This window comes from Leptosomus discolor, chromosome 5 (assembly GCF_034619465.1).
Source record: "Leptosomus discolor isolate bLepDis1 chromosome 5, bLepDis1.hap2, whole genome shotgun sequence".
Taxonomy (NCBI): domain Eukaryota; kingdom Metazoa; phylum Chordata; class Aves; order Leptosomiformes; family Leptosomidae; genus Leptosomus; species Leptosomus discolor.
In genome coordinates this window covers 59,967,638-59,995,104 of record NC_141395.1, presented here as the reverse complement: position 1 = coordinate 59,995,104, position 27,467 = coordinate 59,967,638, and the positions used below count along the sequence as shown (strand labels likewise).

General features: G+C 42.9%; 1 protein-coding gene across 2 annotated transcripts; it reads left to right on the top strand.

Moving 5' to 3' along the window:
- Positions 1-436: 436 nt before the first annotated feature.
- AZIN1 (antizyme inhibitor 1) lies at positions 437-27,467 on the top strand. 2 transcript variants are annotated; one of them, XM_086464972.1, is made up of 12 exons: positions 437-549; positions 6,346-6,483; positions 14,394-14,591; positions 16,657-16,830; positions 17,115-17,287; positions 21,102-21,236; positions 23,015-23,096; positions 24,220-24,294; positions 25,349-25,514; positions 26,071-26,189; positions 26,366-26,580; positions 27,200-27,467. In XM_086464972.1, the coding sequence occupies exons 3-12, from the start codon at positions 14,490-14,492 to the stop codon at positions 27,309-27,311; spliced, it is 1,353 nt and encodes a 450-aa protein (XP_086321098.1). In that variant the 5' UTR covers positions 437-549; positions 6,346-6,483; positions 14,394-14,489; the 3' UTR covers positions 27,312-27,467. The 2 variants fall into 2 exon arrangements, with proteins under 2 accessions (XP_086321098.1, XP_086321099.1); XM_086464973.1 differs by having other exon boundaries at positions 449-469.

Below are 27,467 nucleotides of genomic sequence, written 5' to 3'. Positions count from 1 at the left end.
CGCACCTGCGCCCGGCCCCGGCAGCAGCCCGCCGCCCGCCTCCGTCGTGGGGCCCCGGGCGCCGGTAGCGGTGCCCTCCTGCCCGCCGGCGGCGCTCGGCGCATGCCCGTCCGCCGCCTCTCGCGCCCCGGCCCGCCGCGGGGGGGTGGCGGGGGGTGGCTTCGGCGGCGCCTCCCGCCCCACGGTGCGGTGACGCGCGGCGCCGGGCCCTCCCCGCCAGCCCGCCCGCCCTATAAAACCGCTGCCGGCGGCGGCCCCTTCTCCTCGCCTCGCCGCTCGCCTCGCAGCCCGGTGGCCGCGCTCCCGCCTCCGCCCCCAGCCGCCGCAGCCCCGCGCCCCCGGCCCGCTCCGGCTCTGTCTCTCTCTGCCTGTGCCCTCTCATCCGAGCGCTGCGCTGCGCTTCCCTCGCCGGTCGCCCCCGCAGCCTATGGCCCTGGAAGGCGCCGCTGCCGCCGCCTGTATTTCTGCTGTAGGTTCCCACATCCCTCTTTAAAAATTCCGCCTAAAAAGAGAAGACGATTTACCAAATCTTTCGGGCCGTTATCTCACGTGAGTACTGGAGCCGGGGGTCGCGGCGCCCCCGGCCTCCCCGCCGGGCCGGGGCTCGCGCCGCGGTGGAGGCGGCGGGAGGGAGGGAGGTGGCGACGCCCACCCTGAGCTCTGGAGCGGGCCGGGGCGTCCTTTGACACCGGCGGCGGGAGGGAGTGAAGGAGCTCGCCCTCCCCGGGGCCTTGTTCCCCCCAGTGCAAGGAGGGGAAAGGGAGCGGTGGCCGCGGCACCCCGGAAGGGCGGAGGGGCGCCCGGCGATCAGCACCGCCGCCAGCCGCCGTGGCGGTGCCGGTCGAGGAGGGGGATGGGGATGGGGCCGGTTCCTCCCGCTGCCTTTTCTCCGCCCGGCGGCGTGGGGCGAGACCGGCTGCCACCGGCGGCGGCAGATGGAGAGCGGCGGGATGAGTCAGAGCCGAGGCTCCCCCTCTTCCCCGGCGCGCAACGAGGCGCCGGGCGATGTGGGGCCGCCGCCTGGGGGGGGAGGGGGGGACAGCGGGCGGGCGCCGGGGCCCCCCGCGCCCCGGAGGGCGGCAGTCGCAGCGGGCGGAGGGGGTCAGCGGCCGCCACGCTAACATGGCGGACAGCCCTGCGTGTGAGAGGCGGCGAGGCGGGAGGGGGAGGCCGGGGACCGGGGCGAGGGCTGCGCCGCGGCCGCCGTTCCCCCTTCTCCACCAGCCCCGCAGGGCGCGGGAGGGCGGCGGGGCTGCCGGCTCTGCGGGGAGCGGGAGCGGGGGCTCGGCGGCCGCCCTAACATGGCGGATTCGTGCGGAGGGGGGCTGTGTGGTGTCTTCCCCCTCAGCAGCCGGGGCAGTGCCCCGCCGCGGGAGACCCGTTCCCGCCGGGCGTTGCAGCCTCTCGCGGTGCGCCTCTTCCTGGGGAGGGGGCAAGGGGCGTCCTTGCCTGGATCCCTCAAGGAGAGGGGCTGCCTCGGCCCCCGGCGCGCCGTCCCCTCGCCCTGTGACAGCTGCCCGGGCTCGGGAGCACCGACTGCCGTGCAGGTCTCGGCGGATCCCTTCCCCTCGGGTGCACCTGCACGCAGGGAGCTCCCTCAGGCCCGGGGAGGGGGGGCAGCTGTGTGACAGGCTTTGAGGATGGCCTGGCTGACGGGGTCAGAGAGGCTGAAGAGGAGCTGGTGGCATGGCCGTGGCGTCGCTCCTTGCCTGCTTCTCAGAGGCCATGTTGTGCGTCTGTAACGGTGACTATCCATCCGGGCTCCTGCTGTCACGCTCCTTTTTCCCCCTCACCTGAGCTGCAACTATGGGCACCTGCATGAAGCCTCGCCCTGACCCCTCGGCATGGTGGACATGCCAGGGAGCAGGGTGGCAGTGCAGACTGTCAGGGCACAAGACAAGTGATAAGGGCATTGCTCAAGTGACGCTTTCCAGGACGAGCGCTGGGATGATGGGGCAAATTGCCTCCACACAGAGGGGCCAGGGGGTCCTCCAGCATAAGGGAAGTGGAGCCCTTCCCTCCTGTTAGCAGTCTCTTCCCTTTGCCAGGGGTATTTGCTCATCATCTCAAGGACGGATGTTTTCCCCCTCTCCTTGGTCAGTCTGTTAGTGTAGCAGTAGCAGGTTTGGTGCTGCCAGCCCTTCTGGAAGTCTCTTGGTTGAGCCTCAACCAGCTTGGCTGTTTCTGCTCGTACTTGTGGTCCGGTTGGCCACTGCTGTACCGGTGGCTTTTGGAAAGTATGGAGAAGAGGGTCCCATCACTGCTTAGCTGTGGGCTCTGTATGTGTGTAAAGTCTGTGCACAGGGTATTCTGAGTGTGTGCTTGTTTGCTGTGGTGCCATTCCCTGTTTGGTGAGAGGTCAGCAGAGGTGCCTGTTACTTGCTTGTTACTGGCTGTGGAGGAGCTGGAAGTATGGTGCGGGTGTGGGGGGGTTGTGCATGTGTAAGGGGGGTGGCGCAAGCATAGGACAGCTGGTGTGGCTGAGGAGGATGCTGTTATGGCTCCTTACTAGACAGCACTGCAGGTCTTTCCCAGTCAGCAGTCTGAGCTTGTTCGGAGCCCAAGAAGGTGAGTGTCTGTGCTGGGGGGACCCCAGTTGTGGTGAAGAGGGAAGAAAGTGAGCTTAAATCTTCTTTTGAGCCTTTCTGAAGTGCATCTCCTGCAGTGCAAAATCCTGCACAGCCAACATGTGCCAGTAGGCAGGAGAAGCACTGTGTTTTAGACCTCTGCAGCAGTCCCCGGTGACAGAGCAGGATTTGATTGTGTAGTCCCAGTCAAATATATCTGCCCTGAATGAAGGCGCTGTGTGGTGCCCAATAAAGCGGGTTAGACCTACCTGCCCTCCCAGCCAGACGCATGGCTGGGTCTTCTGCTTGGCTATGAGGGGGAATGCTGCCCTACTTCTACCCTCGCCCCAGCTGCTGGATTTTTGGCTCTGAGGATACTGCACTTGCCCACTGTTCTTCCATGGATAAATGCAGGAGGCAGCAGTGCTGGGGGGGGGGGGGAGGTGGGGGTTGTGAATAATGGTGATGGTAGGAGGGGTTTGTTCCAGTCTGGACTGGTCCAGTCTAGTTCTTTCCTTCCTGTCACCGTGTGAACAATGCTGCTGCCGCCGTGGCTGATGCTTGCGACACGGCAGCCCCCTCCCCATGTGCTTCAGGCTGTGGTGAGCTCCCTTCCCTGCCTGCTCTGCCTGCCGCAGGCTGAGCCCCCGGCAGCCGGCCGGCCTGCTGCCGCCCCCCCGTCCCTCCTGCCGGGCCTTGAGCTCTGGGGGAAGGTTGTTAAACCCCAGAAAAAGACGGGTCTTTACAAGACTTTGGGAGGAGGAGGGTGTTGTTTCGGGGTAAACGGCAATGGGAATGTTTCTTCCTGTAGGGACGATTTTACTGGAGACAAGAGGCAGGCTCACGGCCTTTCAGCACTGCAGCCTGCCCCCAGGCAAGCAGCTTGTGCCTCTTGCTGCTCCCTGTGCTGGAAGGCTGGTGCAGGTGTGTGTTTGCAGCAATGCTGGGCTGTATGGTCTGGGAATTATTCCATCTCTCTAATTAAAGGAGAGAGAGAGAGCACTCTGGATGGGGAATTAAGACCGTCCCTTCCTGAAAGGGATGCTTAATTGTGTAATGGACTAATTTTGGTATAATGGCAAATTTCGTTTTAAAATACTGTTGATGTAGTGCAGGAGCAAGAGTGTGGTTCATGGGAGAATTCCTTAGGGATCTATGTTCCCTTCAGGACCTCCTTTTCCCTGGGGACTGCCTTGCCACAATGCTCTGGCCCTGATCTGGAAAACCCTATTGTAACAGAAGAATAGCTGGTTTTTGGGGGGACTGGAGTAACTTTGTTGTCTCAGAGTCTGTCAGTTGGTGTAAATGTGCAAGGTCACCGTATTGATAGATTTCTAGGGTTTGGTTCATGGATATTTCAGCTCAGGTGACTGAAGGGTCTCACTTCAGAAATGAAGAGATTAAGTGGATCACTTTTTTTAAAGAAAATGAACCGGTTCCTGGTTTTGTAGGCCTGTCAGTATCAGATATGGTGAGCTGGAAACAGCCTGGCTCACAGGGCTTGCTGTGGTGATGCAGTTGTTCTGGCAAATCTATGTGATGTGGATGTCCAGGGGGTAATTCTGTTCCTCAGGTGAGTGTTACTGTTCAGGTACAAAGTTCAGCATTGATTGAGCTGCAGTCAAACTTGAGGCACCTGCTAGTAGAGAATACTAACAGATGATACATGAATACATGCATATGGTGTCACTTCAGCATTAAAAGGCAAAGCTGCCTTGTCGATTATTCCCACAGCTCAAAGTGTGCTGTTTAGCAAAGAATGCTTTTATACCTACTTTAAGACCCTTAAGCAATGAATGCTTCATTGTGGCTTGATCACTTCTGCAATTTTTCTAAAACTGAGTTTGTCCATATGGGTTATGGACATCTATTACACTTCTGCTGCTTAAAATGGTAGTCCTGCTCTGCCACGGTACAGCAAACTAACTCTTCATGCTGGTTAAAGCAGTGTAAAATTACTATGATTTGAAAGGCTCAAATCATCTCATTTTTCTCTCTGAATATTTAATATTGGCAAACCTGCGATATTAAGGGTGGTCAGACTATTTTCTGTACATTTATGTTGATCCTTCAGATAAATAATTCTCATTTAAGGGAAATTCTGAAGGGCAATTGGAACTCAGCAAGCTCATAGATGACTTGCTACAGAAAAAGATCACTTTTCATTCCAGCTCCATGGGAACTTTCACTGCACACTTCCTTCTTGGGACATGTGAGAATATTTATTGGAATAGTACTGCAGGTAATACTTATTTGAAGCATGGCTTTTTAAGTTTTGCCCTAAAGATTGTGTGCTCTCCCTAGAAGTACCTATTTTTAGTGACTTGTTTTGCTGAGAAGGTAAAAATCAATTTGTAATCACTGGAAAAATTGTATGTGTTCTTGGGTATAATCAGAACAGCACTAGTTAATTTTACAAAAGGAAAGTGTTTTCAGCTTTTAAAACTGTTGTGTGCATACTCTGAGAACTAAATATTACTGGCTCCTTGCTTTAGTGGAAGAAATGGCTAAGATTAAATACACTGCATATACATTAATTCTAGCTGGCAAAATTCCTTAATAGCTCAATTTTGAAGTGCTGAGGTTTATTTTCAATGTTACATACTACTGAATGCTAATTTATATGGTAAAGCTGAAGAGATTGCTCTGTGGAATTGCTGAAACAATTACCTTCAAGTTGCGTTCACTCTGATTCAGTACTCTCTATACTAGTTTAGTTTTTCTGATAGCAAGAGTAAGTGGAAAAATATACTTCAGCAGTTTGCTCAACTGTAATGTGGCTGAAAAGACGATCGTTTGGGTTAGGTGATTCTCAGAAGCCAGGTTTTTGTAGTCAGCACATGTAGTCTCATTTAAATGATGAGAGTAGCAGAGATTTATTTCTACAGTAGGTTGGTACATTCCATGTTTCATGCCATAGACCACAGTGAATTTGTAGAAACTTTGTTGTATGTTAGGGTTTACACGTGACCAGTCTGTACCATATTTAATTACATGAAAATGACAATTCCTTTTAGAAGGAATGACTTCTCAGCAGGGCTGGTTAGTGTTTCCTTGGCTGCTTTTTATGGTCATTGTGCTGTTTTGTGTGATGGTTTTACCTTAATTTGAGTAAGCTAGCCTTGTACTTCAAAGTGCTGCCTTGGTGTTGTGTGTAATAGCCTTTAAGGGCCAGCTGAAATGTTTCCTCATTCCTGAAGGCAAGCATAAGTTTCTTTCTTTTTACAGTCTTGCTCATTTCTGGGTTTGTCTGTATGGTGTTCAGTTTCACTATATAAAGCACTATTTTTTTCACCCACATAGCTTTTTCACCCACATGCTGTGTTCATTCACAGCAGAGGAAGAAAGAACATGGCAAGGGAATTCTAAAATAGGAAGGAAGTGGGGAGGGGAAGAATCACAGTGGGTACAGGGTTAAAAACACTTCTGGGAGGGTAGTCCAGTATTAAGGCATACTGCCCTAAAGCAGGATCATGGAGAGCTCTCTGCTTTTAGTTTTGAAAGTCTCTGAGACTACGAAAGATAAGTACAAACAAGCAGTTTCATGTGCCTAGTTCATGCGTTTTAGCAGTTCTTCATATGTCTGACTTGATCTGGCTCAGAGTTTACATTCATTCTTGAAAACTGGGCATTTTGTGTGATTATAAACTTTCATGGTGGAGTGTTGCAAGCCTCCTTAAAGGCACTACTGAAAAGGCATTTGTTACATGTTTTAAGATAAAGCTTTTATTTTGTTCTGGCTATGAAATTTAATTTTTTATACATTTTTCTCCCACAGGGCAAAATCTCTGATCAAGTTTACAACTATCCAGAGGGCTTAGGAGAAGTGCTTTATAGAGAACAGTTCGACTTCAACGCTGAGCCACCTTGGGAACCTAGCTGATGATAGTAGGGTTCCATCTCCTAACTTGTCCATGTAAGTCTCTTTTCCTTCTCTTTTCATCTGTATGCAGGGCGATAAGCACTTCCAAAAATACAAACAGCATGTATTGGCTTTTCCATAAGCAAGGTAACTGTCTTCATGTAAAACATCAAAATTTGAAAATAGTGGCGTGCGTATTACATAGGACTTTCTTTCAAGGGGAGACCGTAATTTTTACTCACCTAATTCTGTTGAGAAAAGTATTATCTGATGAATTTCTGAGAGACTTGAATACGTGTGAGTAAACTTTGTAAATAGATTTGCTTTTCTGGATTAGGGCTATTGGCTGCAGAAGTCCTAAAATAAAATTCTGTAACCTCAGTCTCTCAGTAGTAATTCTGAAGTCAAGCATTGGCACTGCATGACTGTTAACACCAAGTCATGATTTGCTGAGTATTGTGTGATTTCTTAGGGTATTTTGTACTGAACTAGTTAAAATTTGCTGTTGTAAACAGTAACTAATGCTGATCATGAAGGGTGTGCCTTCCCAAATGCCTGTCTCCATTATTTGTTAATTACTATCCACTTCCACAAATAGTTGTAGTTGAGCTACAGTAGAATGTGGAATTCTGTGTTGGATGGAAATCGTGAAGCAGTTATAAATGCCTTTACATTTTTAAGAGGCAAATAGTTATTAAAAGAAAAAGAAGAACCATGATAACAGAAAACAACTGAATGCACATAGCTGATCTTAAGAAGCACAGAAAACTGTGGAATGTGTGTGGTTATCCTGTTCCGTTAACATAAAAAAGAGCTTTATGGGGTTTTAACAATAGCCTTAAATGCATTTGTAATATCTGAGTTAAGCTGACTTTATGCAGCATTACTTTTTTTCCTGTCTAGCTGAAGGCATTTTCGTTTGGCTTAGTACCTATAAATTATATAATGCTTTTTAATGTAAAACTTGAGAATGGTTAAGTGCCTCTGAGCCAGGTACTTTTTAAAGACCACAAAGAGTCCAAATGCCAGTTGTGTTAGTCTGTCTCCTAATAAGGTACTTAATGTGGATGACTGTTCTTTGAAAAACCCGCAGTAAGGGAGGCACAGGGTGAGCTTGGTTTGTTGTGATTTCTGACTTTGTCTCCAGAGGTGATGTTCTTTTTGTTTGAAACTTCTTGAAGTAACTGCGTGTATCTGGTTCTATGTAGATGACTGCTCTATTGAAGTGAATACAGTTAACACTGAAAAGTCTCTGAATATCACTGCTATTTTGCAGGTGTCACATGATTTTTATAAGCAAAAGATGTGAGAAAATTGTTTATGTTGTTCGGTTTCCGAGTTTCGGCTCACTCTTGTATGTGGGTAGAACTCTTGCATAACGTCTTGCACGTCAGTGTTTTGCACTTCAACAGGAATAAAGTAAAGTAGTAAAGAGATAAGAAAGGCAGAAGAATTGTTAGGAGGAAGGAGTGACTGAAGTATAAAATCTTAAGGAACTATAAATGCATTTTAATTTCTAAAACTGTCTGGCTTTGACAGTTTTTCTCTTTGAGGATAAAGCTGTTCTGGTACCTTCATTGCCAGGAAAGGTTGGACCAGATGATCCTTGAGGTTCTTTCCAGCCTGATAGTCTGCAATTCTTCTTTCTCTAACTGGTAGACTCATGTGCTGTGACAAACTGTGGAAGTTATAGCTTGTGCTAGAATGGAAATGTCACTGTATTTGTAGCTGAATGTTCAGATGGTCTGTGTGGTTACTTTGAGCTTGGATCTCTTATGTGTTCAGTGATGGTATACTGTACACAAAGATAAGTAGTTCAGTATTGAACGTAGCAGTGATGTAGGTAGCAGTAGTCTGCAATGTTTGCCAGTAAATCTGTACCTGTTTTGGTGTGCTGAAGGACAGGTAATTGCCTCAAACACAGCTAAGATGCGAGTTAGCCTCTACTTGTCCTGTAGTGTAGTTTGCATAGTTTGTCCTGTTCATCTTGCAGAGTGATTAAATGGGGAAAATGTCAATTGAGCTTTTAAATGTAATTATTAATACTATGTTCCAGTGGAACTCAAGTAAAAATCTTGTGTCTGAAGGTGTACTTGCATTTGCATTAAACTTGCATACTTTTTGTAATTCTCTCCCTCCTGCTTATGTCCCTGTATTACCCTGGCCAAGGAAGAAATTGTGATTTAATTCTGTCTTGCTCTTCAAGCTCTGACTTCCCGAGCAGTCTGGCAACTGTGGCCTGAAGTTTTGCTCCTTTTGAAATCTGTTCTATTTGTTCACACAACTGGTTGATCAGAAATGGAGGGAATTAGTGATGGAAATCTCATCACCTAAGGAGTCCTGTCTATGCTAAGTGGAAGCAGTGGTTATCTGGACTGGCTAGCCTTTAAAGCTCTCTTGACTTTGTCTAAACAGGACTGGGTGGCAATTGGGGAACAGGAGGGCTGGGAGTTTGGAGGATTGGGGGGCAGTGGGGAGGCCAAATACTAATATTGACTGAGCAATTCAGAGGGTAGGATAGGGAACTAACTGCTTATGCTGTCATGAAGGAGAAGTGGCGGTATGGTATCACAGAATTATATGTCCACTTACAAGAGCACTCATTTTTGTAAGCTTTGCCAGCTTACTGGCTTTGAATAATGCGTTCAGACTTCAAGAAAACAGAAGGAGGTTCTTGAAAGCATGATTCTTGTAGATGATGTCAGACAGGGCATTATTTTATAGTATCTACCCACTCTGCCTGCTTGCTTCAGCAGAGATGCTCTTCTTACATTGCTCACTTAACTGTGTGGAATGCTCCCGAGGGCATGGTAGGATGCAACTAACCTAAGCTGTACAGGTACTCTATCACCTTCAGTGGATTTCTACTGAGAGGCAATTTGGGTAATGCAAAATGTCCACTGCCATTGTAAACAGACACTTGCTTCAGCATTTCCATCGGTTGGTTAGTGGCTGCGTTCAGCTAACGGAATGGTAAGGGTGGAAGTTGGTGGAACGGCATCTTGGAATATTTTTAAGATGCTCCCGTTATAGATAGGCATTTCCTACACTGAAAGCAGAGAACTCGTGTTTCTGGTTTTGTAGGATACATCTTCTGTGCTTTATTGCCAATGTTAGTGACAAAATGCTTCTACTGTTTTTTAATCTGTTACCCCTGAAGAACCAGTACTGTAAGGAATGAGATATGAATGTGGTTTATGTCTTTGTGATTTTTACATCAGCATAAATGTTAATCTTGTAAATATTTATTTTCCTTAATAAGACTTGTAATTGAAAGGCACTATTGGGAGCCAGTTTGGTTTGCAGAGACTTTGCTCTTTATAGAGGAAGTTTTTAATGAAAGAACTAAACCTCAGGGTTTGGTGGTTTTTTTAGGCCAAACAACATGTAGTTCTGACAATGTAAAGAAAAAAATTGGAAATTATATGTTACGGATGCTTGCATGTGGCAAACATGTTTAGTTAGGCACTGTCCAGAGCATTTTAATTTTCTTTTGTTTCAGATGTCTGCAATAATTGCAGTGTTTAAATATGTAAACTTTTATCTTAAAGTTCTTCATCTGGGAAGTCATTGTGTTAAACCCTAAAGAGCCTGAGGATGTAACTGCTTACTTCAAAGAATGCAATTGCATGCCTATTTAGAAGTCTCATACCACTTGACAGCTTTTGTTTGCCCTAAAATGTATGTCCTGGAGCATTGTGCAGTCTAACATTTCAGGTGGTAAAATGGGTGGTGTTACCACACTAAGTCTGTCAAATCATGACTTGCAGCAAGTCAGCACTTCCGGCAAGGACTGCAGTCTGCGCTATCATGAATTCTGATTCCTTACAGACATAGAAGACTTACACCATCCTCTCGATGTCCTGTGTGTATCTGTTTGATCTTTCATGAATTTTATCATTGATTCTCTTCTGCCCTCAGGAGGAGGGCCAGTCAGAACAGAGTAAGATTGTAGCACAATCCCAAATCCTACTGCAGATATTAACCCCCTAAAGAAACTTTTCTGAAGTGTTTACTGTTTTGTGGTGGTGCTGTAGCAGTGCTGGTAGGAATTTCAGCTTTTGCTCTGTAGAGTATTCTCAACAAGACTGAAGAAATGTAATTTCTTCCGGAGCAGGAGAAATTGGAGCGGAGAAGAATGGGCTGTGACTCTGAGGACAGAAGTTGGTACACTAATGTTAGCTTTTTTTTAACTCTGAATTTTGCTAAATGGAAAAGCTCAGATGTCATGGACATGCTTAGAAAAAGCAATTGCTGTTTAGCAGCCTGGGAGAGGTTATACTAGGTGGTTTATGATTTGCTGCCAGCTATTTTACTAAGTCTGTACTAGTATGGGTTCCTTTTTGTCCCTGCTTCTTGGCCATAAGATGCTTTTGGATACATGAACTACAAGAGACAATGTCCATTTTGGAAAATTACCTTCATTGAAGCTAACTCACCAAATAAGTGTTCTTTTTGTTGTTGTTGCTTTGGGGGAGGTAGTGGTAAAGAGGCTTCCTCCCCTCCATGCTTTACTTAAACCAGTTCACCCCTCTTCCCCCACAGGATCTCCTCAAAAGTAAAAGGGCAGCTTTTGGAGGAAAATACTCTTTTTACACCATCTTTCTGAAAGCTATAGACACCACAGTCATTAACTATGAAAAACCTTTCTTCTAAGAGTACTACAAAATTGGCTTGTATCTACTCCAGTGTAACTCAGATTGAACACAAAGACTCAAAGAAAAAAAGCTAGCTTAGACTGAGCTGCTTCAGCTGAAATAGGGTACACAAACGATTAGCATGCAGGGTCTGTGTGTCTGCCTGGTGAGTCTAAAGATCTCTTTGGTGCTGTGACTGGTGCCACTGGGTGTGCTGAGTCCTCCCAGCAGGGCAGATCATCGGGGCTGCGCGTTTGTTCGGTGGAAGGGACTCTCGACCATCTGCGCGCTTTAGAGTGTAGGAAGTGGCAAGTGGCTTGTAGTACTAAGAAGAAAAACCACTGAAACTTTAAAAACTAGATAAGTAGTACCCTTTATGCAGTAAATCTGTAAAATGCTTTTGTTTTGCCTTTAGGGTTTTTGACAGGTTTATGCAATATGTCAGGGGATTGTGAGCTTATGATCAGAAACACAGAATTTGTCCAACTTGAATGAAGAATAAAAAGAAGCTCAGATATGAGGCTTCTGGCAGCCCAGTCGCTTCTCTCATGCATTCAGTTGCAGGTAGTCTACACTATTTACTGGCTGTGAATGGGGAGGGCAAAAGAGGAACTGGGATCGTGGAAGCTCATCTTCCACAGAGTTACTGTGTCAAAGTGTTGCCACTGAGTTTTGTTGGACTTTTTCTGAAGTCATAGGACAGATTAGATTTATCCAAAGAGATGTAACAGATTTAGATGCAGCACAAAATGTATTTGAAAATTTTCCTGTCACAAAAAAAATTAAACTTGTGGTTTTTGAACACTTAACAGATCTGCTACATTTGAATAATCTGCTGAAAATGGAAATTGCCTTGTTCTTGCATGTGTTCGTTTACTTACTCTTCTCTTTGGGTATTAATTTTCTTGCAAGATAACAAAAGACCTATTATTGTAGAAGAAAAGTTTAATGTGTTTATTACTCAACCAGCAATTCCCGAGGATACAAAAAGTACTTTAAAACCTAATCAAACATTAGGCTGTTTAAGTTGTAGTATAGAGAAATAACGCTAAAAGAATTAAACTCTGCTGTGAACTTTTTCTTCTTTTAATCTTCATGTATTGAATACTCCAGAACTATGTCAGATTTTCAGTAAAATGCTGACACCAGCTTTTCTTTTCGGAGCAGGGGGGAAACCCAAACCCTTCTTGGTAGTCTGCTCCTGGAAATCATGGATATTTTATGGAGGTGAATGTGTTGAGGACTTTGTGCTAATCAGCCAGCAAATCAAGGATACTGATGAAGTACCTGTTCAGAGGGTGACAGTAGCTGCATAAATATGCTTGTGGTGTTCATCTTTGTTTCACTGATTCTAAGTCAAGCTTAGTTCACAAGCTTCTTTTTGTTTGTTTGTGTGGTGGTGGTGGTGGTTTTTTAAAAAAGTTTTAGCTGTTACTCACAAACTTAAACTGAGATGTGACTGACTGAAGTTTTTCCTGGCTATTATAGTGTCTACTTACCTAGTCATTGTTTATATAATTGTAATTTACTTAAATCCTTACATCAGTGCAATAATTATCTCTCTCTTTCGTGATTGTTTTGGATCTTGAGAATTCACTTAAATAAGCATGACTCATCGTATGTGAGAGACAAGTGTGTTCTTACCCAGCATACTTATCTTTGTCATTCAGCTTCTGAAAAAAACTGAAAATTCTTGCTATCACAGTGTTAAATTCACCTGGCAGTAAATACTTCTCTTAAGAAACATAGGTGGCATACTTGAGTTACGCAGGAAGCATATAAAACTGCTGGCTCTCTTCCCCATCATTTGGTGTAATGACAAGCAGGAGTGACTGATGCTTAGTTTTTTTAGGATTAGCCTGAGCAAAAGTAACTTTGTTCGTATTAGTAACAATGTTAACCAAACTTATGTTGCAAATTGTGGCTTCTTTTTCTCCAGAAACAGGAGACAGAGTTAATACCATGGCCTTGGGACCATTTGATGCCAAAATTATCATCTTAGCTTGTAAAGTTTTAGTGAAGCATTTTTTTATGTTCAGCTGTAATATTTCTAGTTTCTATCAACACTTTTAATTAGAAAAATAATTTTGTTATTTTAAAGCCAAGTACAAGTGGCTTTAGAAAACAATTTTTTTTTTTTTTTAAATACTATGCAACTTCTCTTGAGGGGTTAAAGTCTTGGATGTTCATGTAAAGAAGGAATCTAGTTGGCTGGCTGGTCTTGATCAGTCTTGTGTTAGTCAAAGATGACAGCTGAAACAAAAAATTTGGTCAGTCAGTTGCAATAAACTAATAAACTGCTTTTAAACAAGACCTGCAACTAATGGAATGTAAGCTGCTGATTGTTGTGTTCATCAGGTAAGGCTGATGAAGGTGTATAATCAGCTGTTGGTAGTTTTCTGCTGTCTGCTGGTTTTTACTTGAGACTATTTAATCCATATTCTAAAACTGTGTATATTTAACCATGTTTTCTGTCTTTGGACTTTGATTCAGATTGTCTTTTGGAAAACATTGCTCGTAAACAGCATCTAATTTGCAGTGAAGGTTTGAGGATAAACAGGATGCCAATAAAGCTAGGCTATAACTGTTACTTTCTTTTAGTACCAGTTTGGCTTAACTAAGATTGTCATTTTTAATACTACTTCTAGCTAGTGGCTTCTTTCTGTTAACCTCTATTGAACTGAAGATTAAGTGCTGTAAGTAATCTTATGGACAGAGCAACAAAATAAAGGTCTAGTAAATACAATGTGTGAAGGCAATAGTTATAAATTAACATCTAAACAAAAAACAGAATGTTAACACAAATATGTGAGTAGTATCAGTGCTAACATTTAATTGATCAACTACAAGTTTTCTTTAACAAATTCAGAAATGTATTAGACAGACTTCCAGTTGCATACTTGAATATTAATGTCACTTAAGATGCTATACTTAACAACAGCTGAGCTGAGGTGTTTGTACAAGTATGCTGCACTTGCAGTATTTTCATAGTTTGCATAAGCTCAACACTGATCAGCGTGCATACAGTCTGGGGCTCTTCTCACAAACAGCCTTGCATCAGTGGTTTCTTACTTGTCTTTAAGTTAGTATCAGATTTAAAGTAAACAGCTTCTGGTTTATTCTTGGCTTCAGTGTAATTGTTCTGTCCTTATCCCTGGCAAATGGAGGGAGAACAAATTAAAAAAAAAAAAAAAAATCCTTGATTTTTGTAGGTGGTGGTGGTTTGTTTTTAGTACATCAGATGTAGAAAGCTCTTTCTAATTTTTAAATAGTGGGATAGTATGCTTTGTGCCTCTTTTCCCACTGATTTATGTTTTCTTTGTACAGTTTGTTGCATAATTTAAGGACCCGGATATAAGGCTTGGAAGCCCATCCCTTGTGTTTCTTGGTTTATGACTGTCGGCTTTGTGGAATACGGCTGAGATGAAAGGATTTCTTGAGGATGCAAATTACTCCATTGGTCTGTTGGATGAAGGAGCAACTCTTGCAGATGTTATTGACAACTGTATTTATGAACATACTCATGTAAGTTTTTTGCAAGTTTTCCAAATCTTCTGGTTTAGTTATCTTAAGTCTTCAAACTAGGTCAAGGTATTTAGCACTGAGCTGACAGCGACAGAGGAACAGTTGGCTAAAACTCACCTTAAAGTAGTTTCCTCTTCTAGTTCTACTTCTTTGCTGTTTGTTTGCCTTGGGCTGAATTCTATTGGGGAAATGTGGGCAACAGTTGTTACCTCCCTGAGTGTGGCTAGCAGGAAAGTAGTCTTGCTGATGTAATTAAATACAGGTTCACATCTCATTGTTTCAAGAGGTTTTGTTATCAGAGGGGTTTAGACCAGGAACCTGAAATTGGGCAAGTGGATATTGCTGAGTTAAAACACTTTTTTGCTCTTTCCCTAAAAATATGCCAAGTTTCAGACAAAAATGTATGCTGAGCCAGTTTAAAGCCATGTCTAAAATTTGTGGTCACTCACAGCTGTATGGTGTTACATCTTCCCATGACTGTTCTCTCTGTTGGAAACATGGGTACAAGCGCATTGTGAGGTGCTACCCTTTTTCTTTCAAGGAAATAAACTGATCTAAAAGCTATTAAGGTTTAGCAATCTACTAGAAAGAAACTTAAATGATTCTCTGTATACAGTAGTAGTTTTACTGAATTAAGGCTTCACTTGCTTCTTAGGAGGCAGCAAGATGTTGTAGCCTTTGTTTTATAGACAAGGTTGTAGAAAGAGTGAGCTTAAAAAAAGTTTCATTAATATGCCATACCTATGAGTTGCTCGCTTTTCCCTTGGTTTATCAGAACTAATGTTCAAATGCAAGTGCTCAACTATAGTACAGCAAATAACTAAATCCCATGGCCTTCTGAACTCAGGTGTAGGATTCCCAAATCCTGATTCCTAATATTCTTTTTCTGTCTAGCAAATAAATAGGTAAACTACTGGCAACATGTCATGTCTCCAACCACTGGCTGGCTCACAGAGGATAGCTGCCTCCTGCTGCTTTCATTTACTCCTTTAGCTCAAGGGGTAGAGGCCTGTGCCATGGATCTAAAGCTCCAGATCCCATTCCTGCTGGTGACCCGTACAGGGGGTCAGTATGTTTCCACCCGATGGAATTTCTATTTGTGTTTTTTAAACAGAAATAAAGGCATTGTATACAATAAGCCACCACACAGTTTCATATATGTGAAAGTCAAGTGCTAGAATTAACATTTGTTAGTTAACATGTACAGTCTTAATTCAGATCGATCATGTACTTTCTGATGGTCTTTAACTGGTGTACAGTAGGTTGTTCGTTTACAGGAGTTCTACTGAGTATACATTACAAGCAAATATAGAATGATCTATTTGGATTTTGATCTACTACATGCACATCATGAATTGATATTGAGAAAGACTATGGTAACAGATGCACAAGAGGGACTGTTAACAGTTTCCAGAAAAGTGTCTGTGCATTTTCTTAACTATTACGTGCTTGACTCTGCAACCTTAACACACTGAGTTTAGTTCTTCAAATTCTGTTTGAACTTTGTGCTTCACAAGATGTGGAGGGACAGTCTCAAACTTGACTTCCTGAATTAAAATACTATCAAACAAGTTTTCAGTAAAATGAGCTATTAGCTAGATGTTGAAGTAATGGTAGTGCATTAGATTTTATTCATTGTACAATAAGCTATAAATTGTTGAGACTGTGGAAGCTTTTGTCCCAGTGGATTTTCTTCCTCCAAAAAGTTGCAGACTACTGAAAATAGAAAGTTTGAAGAGATTTGTAACCTATTCTGTATTTTTAGATAAAATCAGCATTTGGTGTTTAAGTATTTTCTGTTGTTCAGGAACCTCAGAATATTGACTAAATAGCATTCATAATATCTCTGAAGTGGTAGGTATTCCCTTTGCTGGTTTTTTTTTTTTAAGTAGTCCAAATTGCTAAGTGAAAGTAAAAAGCATTGTTCAAGGTCATAACTAAAAGTTAGTAGCAGGGTGAAAAAAGTACCTGATTTTTTTTAGACTTTGTTTCATGGGTTGTTGGTGTTTTGACACCAAACCCGCAGTTTCAGACGCTTTATTTTCCTATTCTTCCTTTTTTTTAGGCTGGAAAAAGAGCATTTTATGTTGGTGATCTTGGAAAGCTTGTAAAGAAGAACATACAATGGCAGAATGTGATGGCACCAATAAAACCATTTTATCCTGTAAGATGCAATTCCACTCCAGGTGTACTTGAAATTTTGGGAACCCTTGGCATTGGATTTGCATGTTCCAGTAAAGTAAGTTGTTGGGTTTTTTCCTATGTATCTGTACCTTATTTTCTTCCATATGTCTGCTGTTTTAAAATACTCTTTGGTATTGAGTGCCATGGTTATAAATAATACAAATTAAATTGTGAACTCCCGTGTAACTGGCTGTTGAAAATCTAAATTCTACCGAAGGAGCGGATAGTTTTCTCTTTAGTGTATTTGACTATGTAGTCCGGTGCGAGAGCACATCTAATAAATTCAGTAAAGATAGTGTACTGGACTGTGTCAGACTCTGGTATGCTCCTGTTTTTCAGTCTGAAATGGCGTTGGTACAAGACCTGGGCATTTCTCCTGAAAACATTATATATACAAATCCTTGCAAGCAAGCTTCTCAGATAAAGTATGCAGCGAAAGCTGGGATAAACATCATGACTTGTGACAGTGATATTGAGCTGAAGAAAATTGCACGTAACCATCCAAATGCCAAGTAAGTGTTAAAATTCTGGTTTGCCCTTTTTTGTGGGGGTAGACTTAATTTTTCTTGTATCCTGGTCTGTTTGAGTTGCCAGCAAGGTAGATGCCATGAATACAATCACTTGTACCTATTTTTGTCTTCTCTTTGTCTCCTTCGAAGGTAGCTTTTTTGCAGCTTTTCCCTGCTGGGTCTCAGCTTCCTAATACGGTAGTAAGGCCCTTGTTTTTGGGAGAAATCTTGCATTTTGATTCTGTAGGGCAATCTTCATGTAAAGGTTTTGGTGGTTAAAATTCAGAAGTCTGGCACCTCATCATTTGCAAGTACATCTTCCTCCTGCTCTGTTGTGGCTTTAGGTGTTTTCTTTCAGGGTATTCTGTTAGGGTATTACTGGCTTCAGCTGAAGTCAGGGCTGAGACTTGCCAGAAAATGAGCATGCGCATCGGGTCCCATCTAGAGTTTGGGCATGCTCTGCAGTCTATTAAATACACCTACAGGTATTTCCCCGCTATTAAAACAGTGAGAAATTTGATTCCAGTTCTATTTTTAGTCACTTCAGTATTGGCCCAGATGCTTTCTGTAGAGAAGTGATCAAAGCTGATGTTCTGGTTAAGTAGGAGGATTTTATTGCTGCCAACTTACTGTAATCTCTTTTTATACTGATAGGTGCTCATGTCATTAAGTGTCATGTCCCTCACATAGTAATACTTTGGCTGTGGGCCCTACTTTTAAGAAATTTGGAGTAAGAGCCTAAATGAATGTTACAGTGTTTTCCTGTGAGTAACGGAGTATGGCTTCCCACAAATGCGATCAGAGTGCCCTGAGAAACTGAATTCCCAACATCCTTTACAAAGCCCTTGGTTCTAGAAAGTCCTTGTTAAAGTGTCATGTCTTCTCCCCAAACTGACGCTGGCTGTGGAATTGGGAGGACTTTACCAAGTTCAGTTTTTGGAGACTGTTCATCCCACCTAGTTATTATTTTTTTAGACTACCTTGAGAGTTAATGCTGCCATTGCTAGTGATTACACTTAGTCCTTGTGGAAGCCTGTCAGTGCTTTGCATACTGGAGAGTATTTCCTATGCAGAGGATGTTATGTATGATAAATAATTTTGTGTATAAGATGCTGGCCTTGGCATACCCTGCGCATTTGAAAGCCTTAACCATACTGAAGCTGTCTCTTAATGTCATTAGTGTTTTACTAGTTATCACTGGTGGTTTTAGTGTTTTGTTAGTTTTCACATTGATTTATTTCCTGGAGTGTAACAACCTCTTTTAGAAGATGTTGTCTATAGTAACATCCACAGCAACAGGAGTTTGGATCATGAATTTTCTTGAGCCAGAGAAACTGTAGAGTGAGGAGACAGAATGATGGAGTTTTCATGAGCTAGAGAAAACAACATAAACTCTACTTTTCAAAGATCCGTAGTCTAATATTTGAAAAAGTTACTGTTTACCAAGGACAGAAAACTCAATTTCTACAGAACTGAAATTTGCCATCTAAATTTTCTAGAAACCTGATCTCTATCTCCCCTACTTGAGTAGAGATTTGTTTGCTTGTTTTGTTAGAATTCTCTTATTCAGGTCATTAAAACTTTGATGCTGAAGTGACAAATTGAGTTTTCTTCTTTCTCCTCCTTGGCGTAGTTTCAAAAAGTCAAAGTTTTTATATAGCCTTGTTCTTCCTACGTGCAGTTGTTACAGCTAAGTTGTCTTTTTGTAGATGAAGCTAATTATGCTTTGGCTGAGGATATCGTAGCATCACAGAATGGTTTGGGTTGGAAGGGACCTTAAAGACCATCTAGTTCCAGCCCCCCTGCCATGGCAGGGACACCTTCCACCAGACCAGGTTGCTCAAAGCCCCATCCAGCCTGGCCTTGAACACTGCCAGGGAGGGGGCAGCCACAGCTTCTCTGGGCAACCTGCTCCAGTGTCTCACCACCCTCACAGTGGAGAACTTCTTCCTAATAGCTAATCTAAATCTTCCCTAAATTCTGCTTAAAAGTCTGTAGTTCTCCTTCTGATTTTCTGAAAACTTGTAATTTTCTGCCCTGAACTCAGTAATAGGTGGGTCTCTTTTTATGATTGATGTTTCTGCCTTTGGAAGTCTTAGTAGTAACTCAAATGATTGCAATTTTCTTTTCTAAGAAAGAGAAGTGTCAGAAAGGAGTGCTTAGTCTTTCATTTCTTTATTCCTTTGGATTTTTCCAGGCAAAATCTAACTGCTAAGGTTGCTGGTGTCCTAAGAGATCCAGTAGAGGCGTGGTTGCTATAAGTATCAAAGCTTCCTTAAATAAACGAAAAACCCGAGCACAATTGCCCTCTAGCCTTGCTTTAACTGACTGAAACCCAGGAGAATTCTGATAGATTTCTAGAAATCAGATTTTTTTTTGAGTGGTGTGCACTAGAAAAATGTCTTGACTCACTTTGTAATTCTGTCATAACAGTTCATCAGAAATAATTAGCATTTGATGTCTTTAAGATTAGACAAAACTGTTTCTTAATGTTACAAACCATAGTAGTAGATTTGAAATTGTTTTACATTTTGTTAGTTTAACTTTTGACCATTTGTTATATCTAGCCCTTTTTCCAAATGCTTCACAAAATATTGTTTGACTACAGATTTCTTGAACAGGATTATCTATGCTAGTGGGGAAGCAGGAAGTGAGAAGCTAGTCCCAGTTTCCCAAGATGAAATGTTATAAATGAAAATTAACAAGGATTGCTGGACAACCTGTGTGGGAACTTAGGACTTTTTTGCTCTTTACAAAATGCATTTTACACACATCATGAGACACTTGGAAAGGGCTTTTAGAAGTCAAGCTAGCTGTTAGGCCAACAGCTGTTTTGTAGTGGCGGGGCCAAGTTTTGCTTGTTGCATGTCTTTCACTTTAGGTGCAGAGCTTCTACCACTTGTTTGCACTCTCCATACTGGTTACCTGTAACATGCTCTGTGCTGTCTGCACGTGTGTCATGATGCAACTTCTGATTAGTTTACCACTTGGCTAATTAATTGATCTTTACTGGGGGAGGGGGAGGAGTGACGGAGTGACTTTCTTAGTGGAAAGCAGTTTGGATTTGTAAATTTTGGGGGTATATCTCCAGAGGTTTTGAAGTGAGCATGCCTTTGCCACTAAAGTGTGACTTCAATGTAGAAAACTGTCAACACTGGTACTGCAGTTTGCCAAACCTACCCAGAATGAGGCTTTGACTGGAGGGAGGGAGCTGTCTCACTGCATCAGACTCTGAGAGGCAATACTTGCTGCCTCCCTGCCCCACAAGGGGCCTGGGAGAAGGGGCAGGGAAAGGACTGACATGCCCACCCATCCTCAGTCCCTGTGCTCAGCCAGGAGGGGAGGTGGAGGGATGTATTCGGGGTGTACTTTCAACCTGTCAGCCTGGTGTTCTCCAGATGCTGGCTGTAACCAGGTCTGATACCTGGCTGACAAGGGGAATCTCCACACTCTCCTCTTGGCTAGAAAGGAGGACAGAGATGGGAAAACCATGTTGCAGCCATAATGGTTTTATGAGGAAGTAAACTTTGTTAGAAGGTAACGTTCTCTTCTATTCCAGCACTCAACAGACTCTTGCTGCTACAAAAGAGTCTTAGTTGCTGCATTTCGAAATCCCTTATCCTTGTTGGCTCCATGTTTTAGCCCCTAATTGCTAGTTTTTTCTCTGTACAGGATTGTTTTTATTAGGTTCACTTGACTCATCCATCGATGGAGCTGGAGTACTGACAACATAATCAACACACTTCTGACAGTCTTCAGGCTTCACATGTGCTGATGATGTAAACCAACTGCCCCAATCATCTTCCCCTTCTCTTAGGCTCTTACTGCACATTGCCACAGAAGACATTACTGCTGATGAGGAGATGAATATGAAGTTTGGCACCACCCTGAAGAACTGTAGGCACCTCATGGAATGTGCTAAGGAGTTGGGAGTCCAAATAGTTGGTGTAAAGTGAGTAACTTTATTGTTCTCTGCTGGCTGAGCAGATGTTTGTGTGATGTACTCAAGACATAGAATACAAAAGAATTTTTTTTCCCCCTTTGGCACTATTTTACAGGGGTTAAAAAATAAAACAAAACAAAACTTTCATATCATGAGTTTTTTCTTGCAAGCAAAGCACTAATATACAAGAGAAAATGAGTATGAAACAGAGTAACTATTGCAGATGTGAAAGCAGTTTGAAATAGAGTATCGGAAATCCTATCAGCATAAAAGCAAGGTTTAGAAGCCTCTCCTATTTTCTAGCTGATCTTCTGTGGTAACTCGATTTGTATTTTCCCAGCAATAAACAGCATAACAGGTAGGACTAGTACAGCATGGAATAGTTTGGACAGACTGTCAACAAGATGAACATGGGGTTGGATTTTCTAAGAGTTAGGTCCTATGTCACTCTTTGATCATACCAAGACAAAATACTCAAATAAGTTTTTTGACTTGCAGATGGCAGGAATGAATCCTAGTGTTCTGAGAGCTTCCAAATGATCTGTGGTATTTTAACTTGAAGTTTGACAAAGATTTTACTGTATGGGGGAGAAATGCACGCACAAGTCTTTGTTCTGTCTACTTTCAGCTGCTAATGTATCGCATGCCCATCAATGTTTTAAGAAGGCAACCAAACAAGTAAGAGGGTGGGTCATCAAGACAGTAAAAAAAATGTTTGAAATGAAAGCCAAGTTTTGGGGATTTAAACCACAGTTGCTTTGATGTAAATCTGTTCGGAATTGATGCTAAATTAAAGCATAAACATACTAAAATCGTTACAAATTACAAATGTATTAAATTAGATGATACTACTGAGAAAATTTACCTCTTATATAAAGTCTAACTTTAACAAAAATCACATGGCTTTTGTGCATTTTCTTTATTAAGAAAAAAAATCCACATGTGGATTCATGCAAGTAAGTTTAAAAAGTGGCATTTGCCTCAAAATGGCATTCCTTAAAGGAGAAGGCTTGTAGTAGAGAGTGTTGCGGCTGAGACGGGTGTGTATGGTCTGTCCAGAACCAGCAGACCATACGAGTCTTCAGGAAGCCCATAGGAATGAATGTTGGTGCCTGTTTTAGCACCCCAATTGTTACCACTGTTACAGAAGTACTTAAACCTTTTGGTCAAGGAACCAGAAGGGATTCAGGAGCCTGTGGGAGGCATCAGTACCTCTCTGCTTCTGATGCCCTGCTCACCAGCCTGTTTGGCCTTGCTGTGAAAGTAGAATTTGGCCTGGGGTGAAGTGGATTCAGAACCAGGTGGCAATGGGACAGGCCTCTTCTCACCCTCTCCCAGATGTTGGGAAGAGTAGGTAGCGTGGGTGGTACAGCCCTAGCTTTGAGAAGAAAACTGGATGGCCCTGGAGAGAGGCAAGGCAGTGCAAAGTAGGTGGAGAGGGGAGACTGTACAAGTAGTGTGTTAGCATTGGCACCCACTGAAGAACAAATTTTAACCACTTTGGTAGTGAAGACTGAAAGGGTCAGTAAATCTGTTTGTTTTTAAAGATGAGAATGTTGTAGGACATTCTCGGCTTAAGAGCCTGACAGGCCTCAAGTACAAATCCAATGGGATAGAAGGCAAACATCTTCTGAGCCTCCTCTCTGCAGTTACTGTATTCTTATGCAAGCTTGTCTTGAGCCGTTTGGGAATGAATGGTTTCCACTGCTGTGTTAGACGGTGAAACAGTTTGGTGGGTCTGAAAGCTGTGTGGTTCAGTGTGTTAACTGTGGTTTTGTTTCTTTCAGATTTCATGTTTCAGGCTCTTGCAAGGAACTGCAAATGTACATTCATGCTATATCTGATGCTCGGTGTGTGTTTGACATGGCTGTAAGTAGATATATATGTATATATACACCTATATACACCCCCAGACAATTGCTACAGTAGAGGGTCCATTCTATTCTAATCATGCTAACAAGCCAACTATGTTATTTCCAAAATAGTGATGTAGGAAATGGAGCTTTTAGTAAGGGACTAAACACTCCATTGTGAGATGTGTAGTAGGGGTAAAACAAACTTTGTAATCCTAATTGTGGACAAAGGTTAATGAATACTGTTCCCCTGACAGGCAGTAGCCTCGTATGCTATTGTCAAACAGCAAAAAATCGGTTTCCCACTTCTAGTAAAGGATTTTTTGAAATACAAATCCTAGTCCCACAAATACACATTTGACATTAAGTTATGTTAAAACATCAGGCGTTTATACAGTGACATTCATTGTGATAGAACCACTGATTTGGTGCATATGGTCTCTGAGATTAATCACTAAGCATCACAAGAAATAGAGGTGTCACATTGCAGGGGGCAATACTCAAATTTGGATGAAGAGGAAAGGATTTGTTGGGTGCTTCAGATGACTTGTGTCTTAATGTTCTATGTGTATTTTTCATATTGCAAAATTTGAAAATCCCTTCTCTGAACACCTGTCTCCCTGTAAATGAGAAGCTGGTAAACTATATAGAGAAGACTGCGAGTCTTGCTCTTACTGCTGCAGTCAGTGCCTTACCTGTGACTGGTAACACAGAGGGCAACAGAACCGAAGTTCTCACTGATCTTTGGGCCAGTTCATTGTAGCAGTCTTGTTACGTAAGCACTGTCCAAAAGAATTGCGTTATAAGTATTTGTAAATTCCTAAAACCTTCCTTGGTCAGAGTGTGCCACCCCGTTCAGGAAATGCTGTCTGGATATAACAAATGCCACAAGACGGGAGCCGACGTTGCTGTGGGACTTCTGCTTGAGGCTTGTATAACCAGCCTCTGTCGGCATCCCAGGGCTCTTACTGCTCGGTTTGATGGAGCTGTGCTAACTGTTACGATGCCGTTACTCCCTCGCTAGACACGTTCTGCCAAATATGCTCAGAAGTATATAGAAAACTACCACAGCAAGGAGCAACAAAAACTATTTTTACAGTTAGTTGTCTGTGTACTTATGTTCTGCCTATGTATTTTAGGAAGAATTTGGCTTTAAGATGAACATGTTGGATATTGGTGGGGGCTTCACAGGTTCAGAACTTCAGCTGGAAGAGGTATGCAATGCATTGAAAGTTGAAACTCTTAACTTTAAGGAACCTGAAGCATTTAGCCTTCAAACTAACATTGATAGCCGACACCTGATCTAAATTCCATGTTAGATTGTAATTCTTAAGATCCAAATAATTGGTTTTATATCTTTACCATGGGTAATGTACTCAGTCCTTGGAGGTGATCATTACTTCTCTTTAATCCTGTTCATATTGGGTGAATGCTGACTTAAGTGTGTCACAGCTTAATTTACTATCCTAAGCCATCTTGACAGTCGTAATTGACTTTTTTTGGCAGTTGACTGTTGTCCATCTGATCACTCTATTGCATGGTTTGGGCCAGGATTGCTTAGCATGCTTTGGATCACAAACTCTATTGCTGCTATATGAAAGTTCCTGGTACTTTGCTTTAGAACTGAAGACTGAAGGTCTTGCTTTTATCTTTGCTTTGGCTAGGCATTGATTTGGCCTACATGAGATCTTTAGTATGCAGTGGCGTGTGAAACCTGTTCACACCGTTACGTCGTCTTAAAGACAAACTCCTTGAATGTAGATAGTGACAGGTTCAGTGAAAGGTTACTAACAGCAGTCAGGGCTTTTCTCTTTTTAGTTCTAACTGTTCTAATATCACCAAAATACTCGTTGATCTTCATGTATCAGGCTTAAGATTTGACCATCAGTATCAATAGTTCGTTCTGTTTCTATTAGGACAGTATTCAGAACTGAACACAAAAAGGCCCTTTCCTTGTTCCTCTGGATTCATACATAGTTTCACATTGTCTGTTGTGCTGGGCAAACTTTGAAATGGCTTGTGCAGTCTTGAGTGTGCCACAACTTGAACTCTGGCTGGGAGGAGAGACTGCATGGTACTCAGTCTTCAGTGTTTACCAGAATGACCTATTTTCTTAAACCCCTCTGAATTTTGGACCTCTGGTGAGGCCACTTGTCAGAGAACAGAGTAAGCTTTTGGTGTGCTTACTAGAACTGTTGCTGACTGAAAGCGTGTGTATCTGACATATGCATAAGCTGAGTTTCATTGGTCTTACCTCTGACTTCCTAGGTTAATCACGTCATCAGGCCATTGCTGGATGTCTACTTTCCTAAGGACTCTGGTGTTAATGTGATTGCAGAGCCTGGGTGTTACTACGTTTCATCTGCATTTACACTAGCAGTTAACATCATTGCAAAGAAGACTGCTGAGTATGATAAACTTCTTCCTTCTGGAGGTGAGGGTCGTGGTTCTCTTGCGTGTTGGGCATCGGTGCAGATAAATGCCGGCTTTTAGTCACGGTGGGCTAGCTTGCCTCGGCACATGTTTAATGCGTTCCCTTACGCTTGCATTGCAGCCTCTTGAGAGACTGACCGTGTCTTACCTGTGTATCTCACTGTGTTACGTTCAGGTGGCACTTCTTGTTCTAGGTTTGACTTCTCCGTGGTTAAACCTATATTGGGTGCTTTACTGAAGGTGTGTTAGGAGGTTCTGTGGTAGAAGAACATAGAAAAACATAGCCCAGAGCGAGCTGCTTCTCTGCTGACGTAGAAATCGGGTTTATATTCTTAAGAGTGATTATTGTTGAAAGTATTAATTTTATTAAGCCTCACAGTTAAGGTTACAACTGAACTTACAATCTGGTCTCATACAGATTACTCTGCTCGTAATTCTCCCATTCCAGTATATATGGAAGCCCCTTGTCAGGAGAAAGCAGTTGACTTGCAGTTAGATTGCAGAAGGACTACTTATGACAAAAAATGCATGCAAGACAGCTTCTTTTTTACTTCCAGTGGAGCAAACCAGGAATGATGATGAACCGGTATTTACGTACTACATAAATGATGGTGTTTATGGTTCTTTTGCAAGTAAATTGTCTGAGAAACTGAATACTATCCCAGAGGTTCACAAGGTGAGTCCTTCTATATTTTTCAGAGCTAGTCCTTATTACCCTTATATTTTTAATATATATTTAACACTTCATATGTGTGTATATATATATTATTTATAGAATTATCCTTATGTATATTTGAAAATTTTCTTACTTAATAATCTGAAGCCTGAATTACCTGGATCATTTCCATCTAGAAATACAAGGAAGATGAGCCTCTGTTCGCAAGCAGCCTTTGGGGTCCATCCTGTGACGAGCTTGATCAAGTTGTGGAAAACTGTCTTCTTCCAGAGTTGAGCGTTGGAGATTGGCTGATCTTTGACAATATGGGTTCTGGTACCTTAGGGGAACAGTCTGCCTTCAACGACTATCAGAGGCCGCTGATTTACTACATGATGTCTTTCAGTGACTGGTAAGAAAACTCTCCTGATAGCAGCAAGATTGTTTTCACTTCCTTCAAGAGTGTACACTTGCAGCCCAATATGAATTACATTTTATGGCAAACGTGAGAAGATGAAACCGAGCGCGAGAATGTGCATTTTTAGTTCGTGGGTTTTCTTTTACTATTGTCTGACTTTGCTAAGACTAAGGTGAGAGCTGTGGAAAAGCCAGCTTTGCTTTAAGGTTGACAAAGGAAATCAAAATCCCTGATGTCAGCCGTGAGTTTAGTGGTAGCTGTAAAGCCTTTTACTGTCCGACACCAGCCTTTGAGCTTTCCTAATGCCGGTAACCGCAACTCACTCACACAGGACCCTCCTCATAGGCAGGAATGGCAGGGATGCTGTGGTGGGGATGGTGGGAGCTGGGCAACTCCAGTACCCGGGTAATCGAGGCCCCACGCCTCTGCCAGTGGAGGGTCACGGCCTTCCTGTGTCTGCTGCGCCTGCGTGGCGGCTGATGCTCCCTTCTACCGAGACCGGGGCCAACCTGTCCCACACCAGTGGCTTTACGTGCTGTAGTCGGGGCTGGTTTCTGGTGTGAAATCGTACGTGAAAACAGCTCGTTACAACTCCCGTCCTTTCCTGCTGCAGGGATGAGATGCAAGATGCTGGAATTGCTTCAGACACATTGATGAAGAACTTCTTCTTTGTGCCTTCTTGCATTCAGCTGAGCCCAGAAGACCGCTTTTCCACTGCAGCTTAAACAGGCATTAACGCTTCATTTAGACCTGCAGTTGCAAGTCTGTAGTTTGTCTGGTCAACATTCCAGTATGGGAGAAATGGAACAATCTTGAATTCAATTCATTCTCTTCAAAACTTGAAAAAATAGTAATAGCTAATGGGGACCAGGCAAAACAAG

Coding starts and splice junctions, on each gene's coding strand:
- AZIN1 (XM_086464972.1), top strand. CDS start 14,490: ATGAAAGGATTTCTTGAGGATGCAAATTACTCCATTGGTCTGTTGGAT. Junction 25,515..26,070: donor TAAACTTCTTCCTTCTGGAG/GTGAGGGTCGTG, acceptor TTTTACTTCCAG/TGGAGCAAACCAGGAATGAT. Junction 26,581..27,199: donor ATGATGTCTTTCAGTGACTG/GTAAGAAAACTC, acceptor TTCCTGCTGCAG/GGATGAGATGCAAGATGCTG.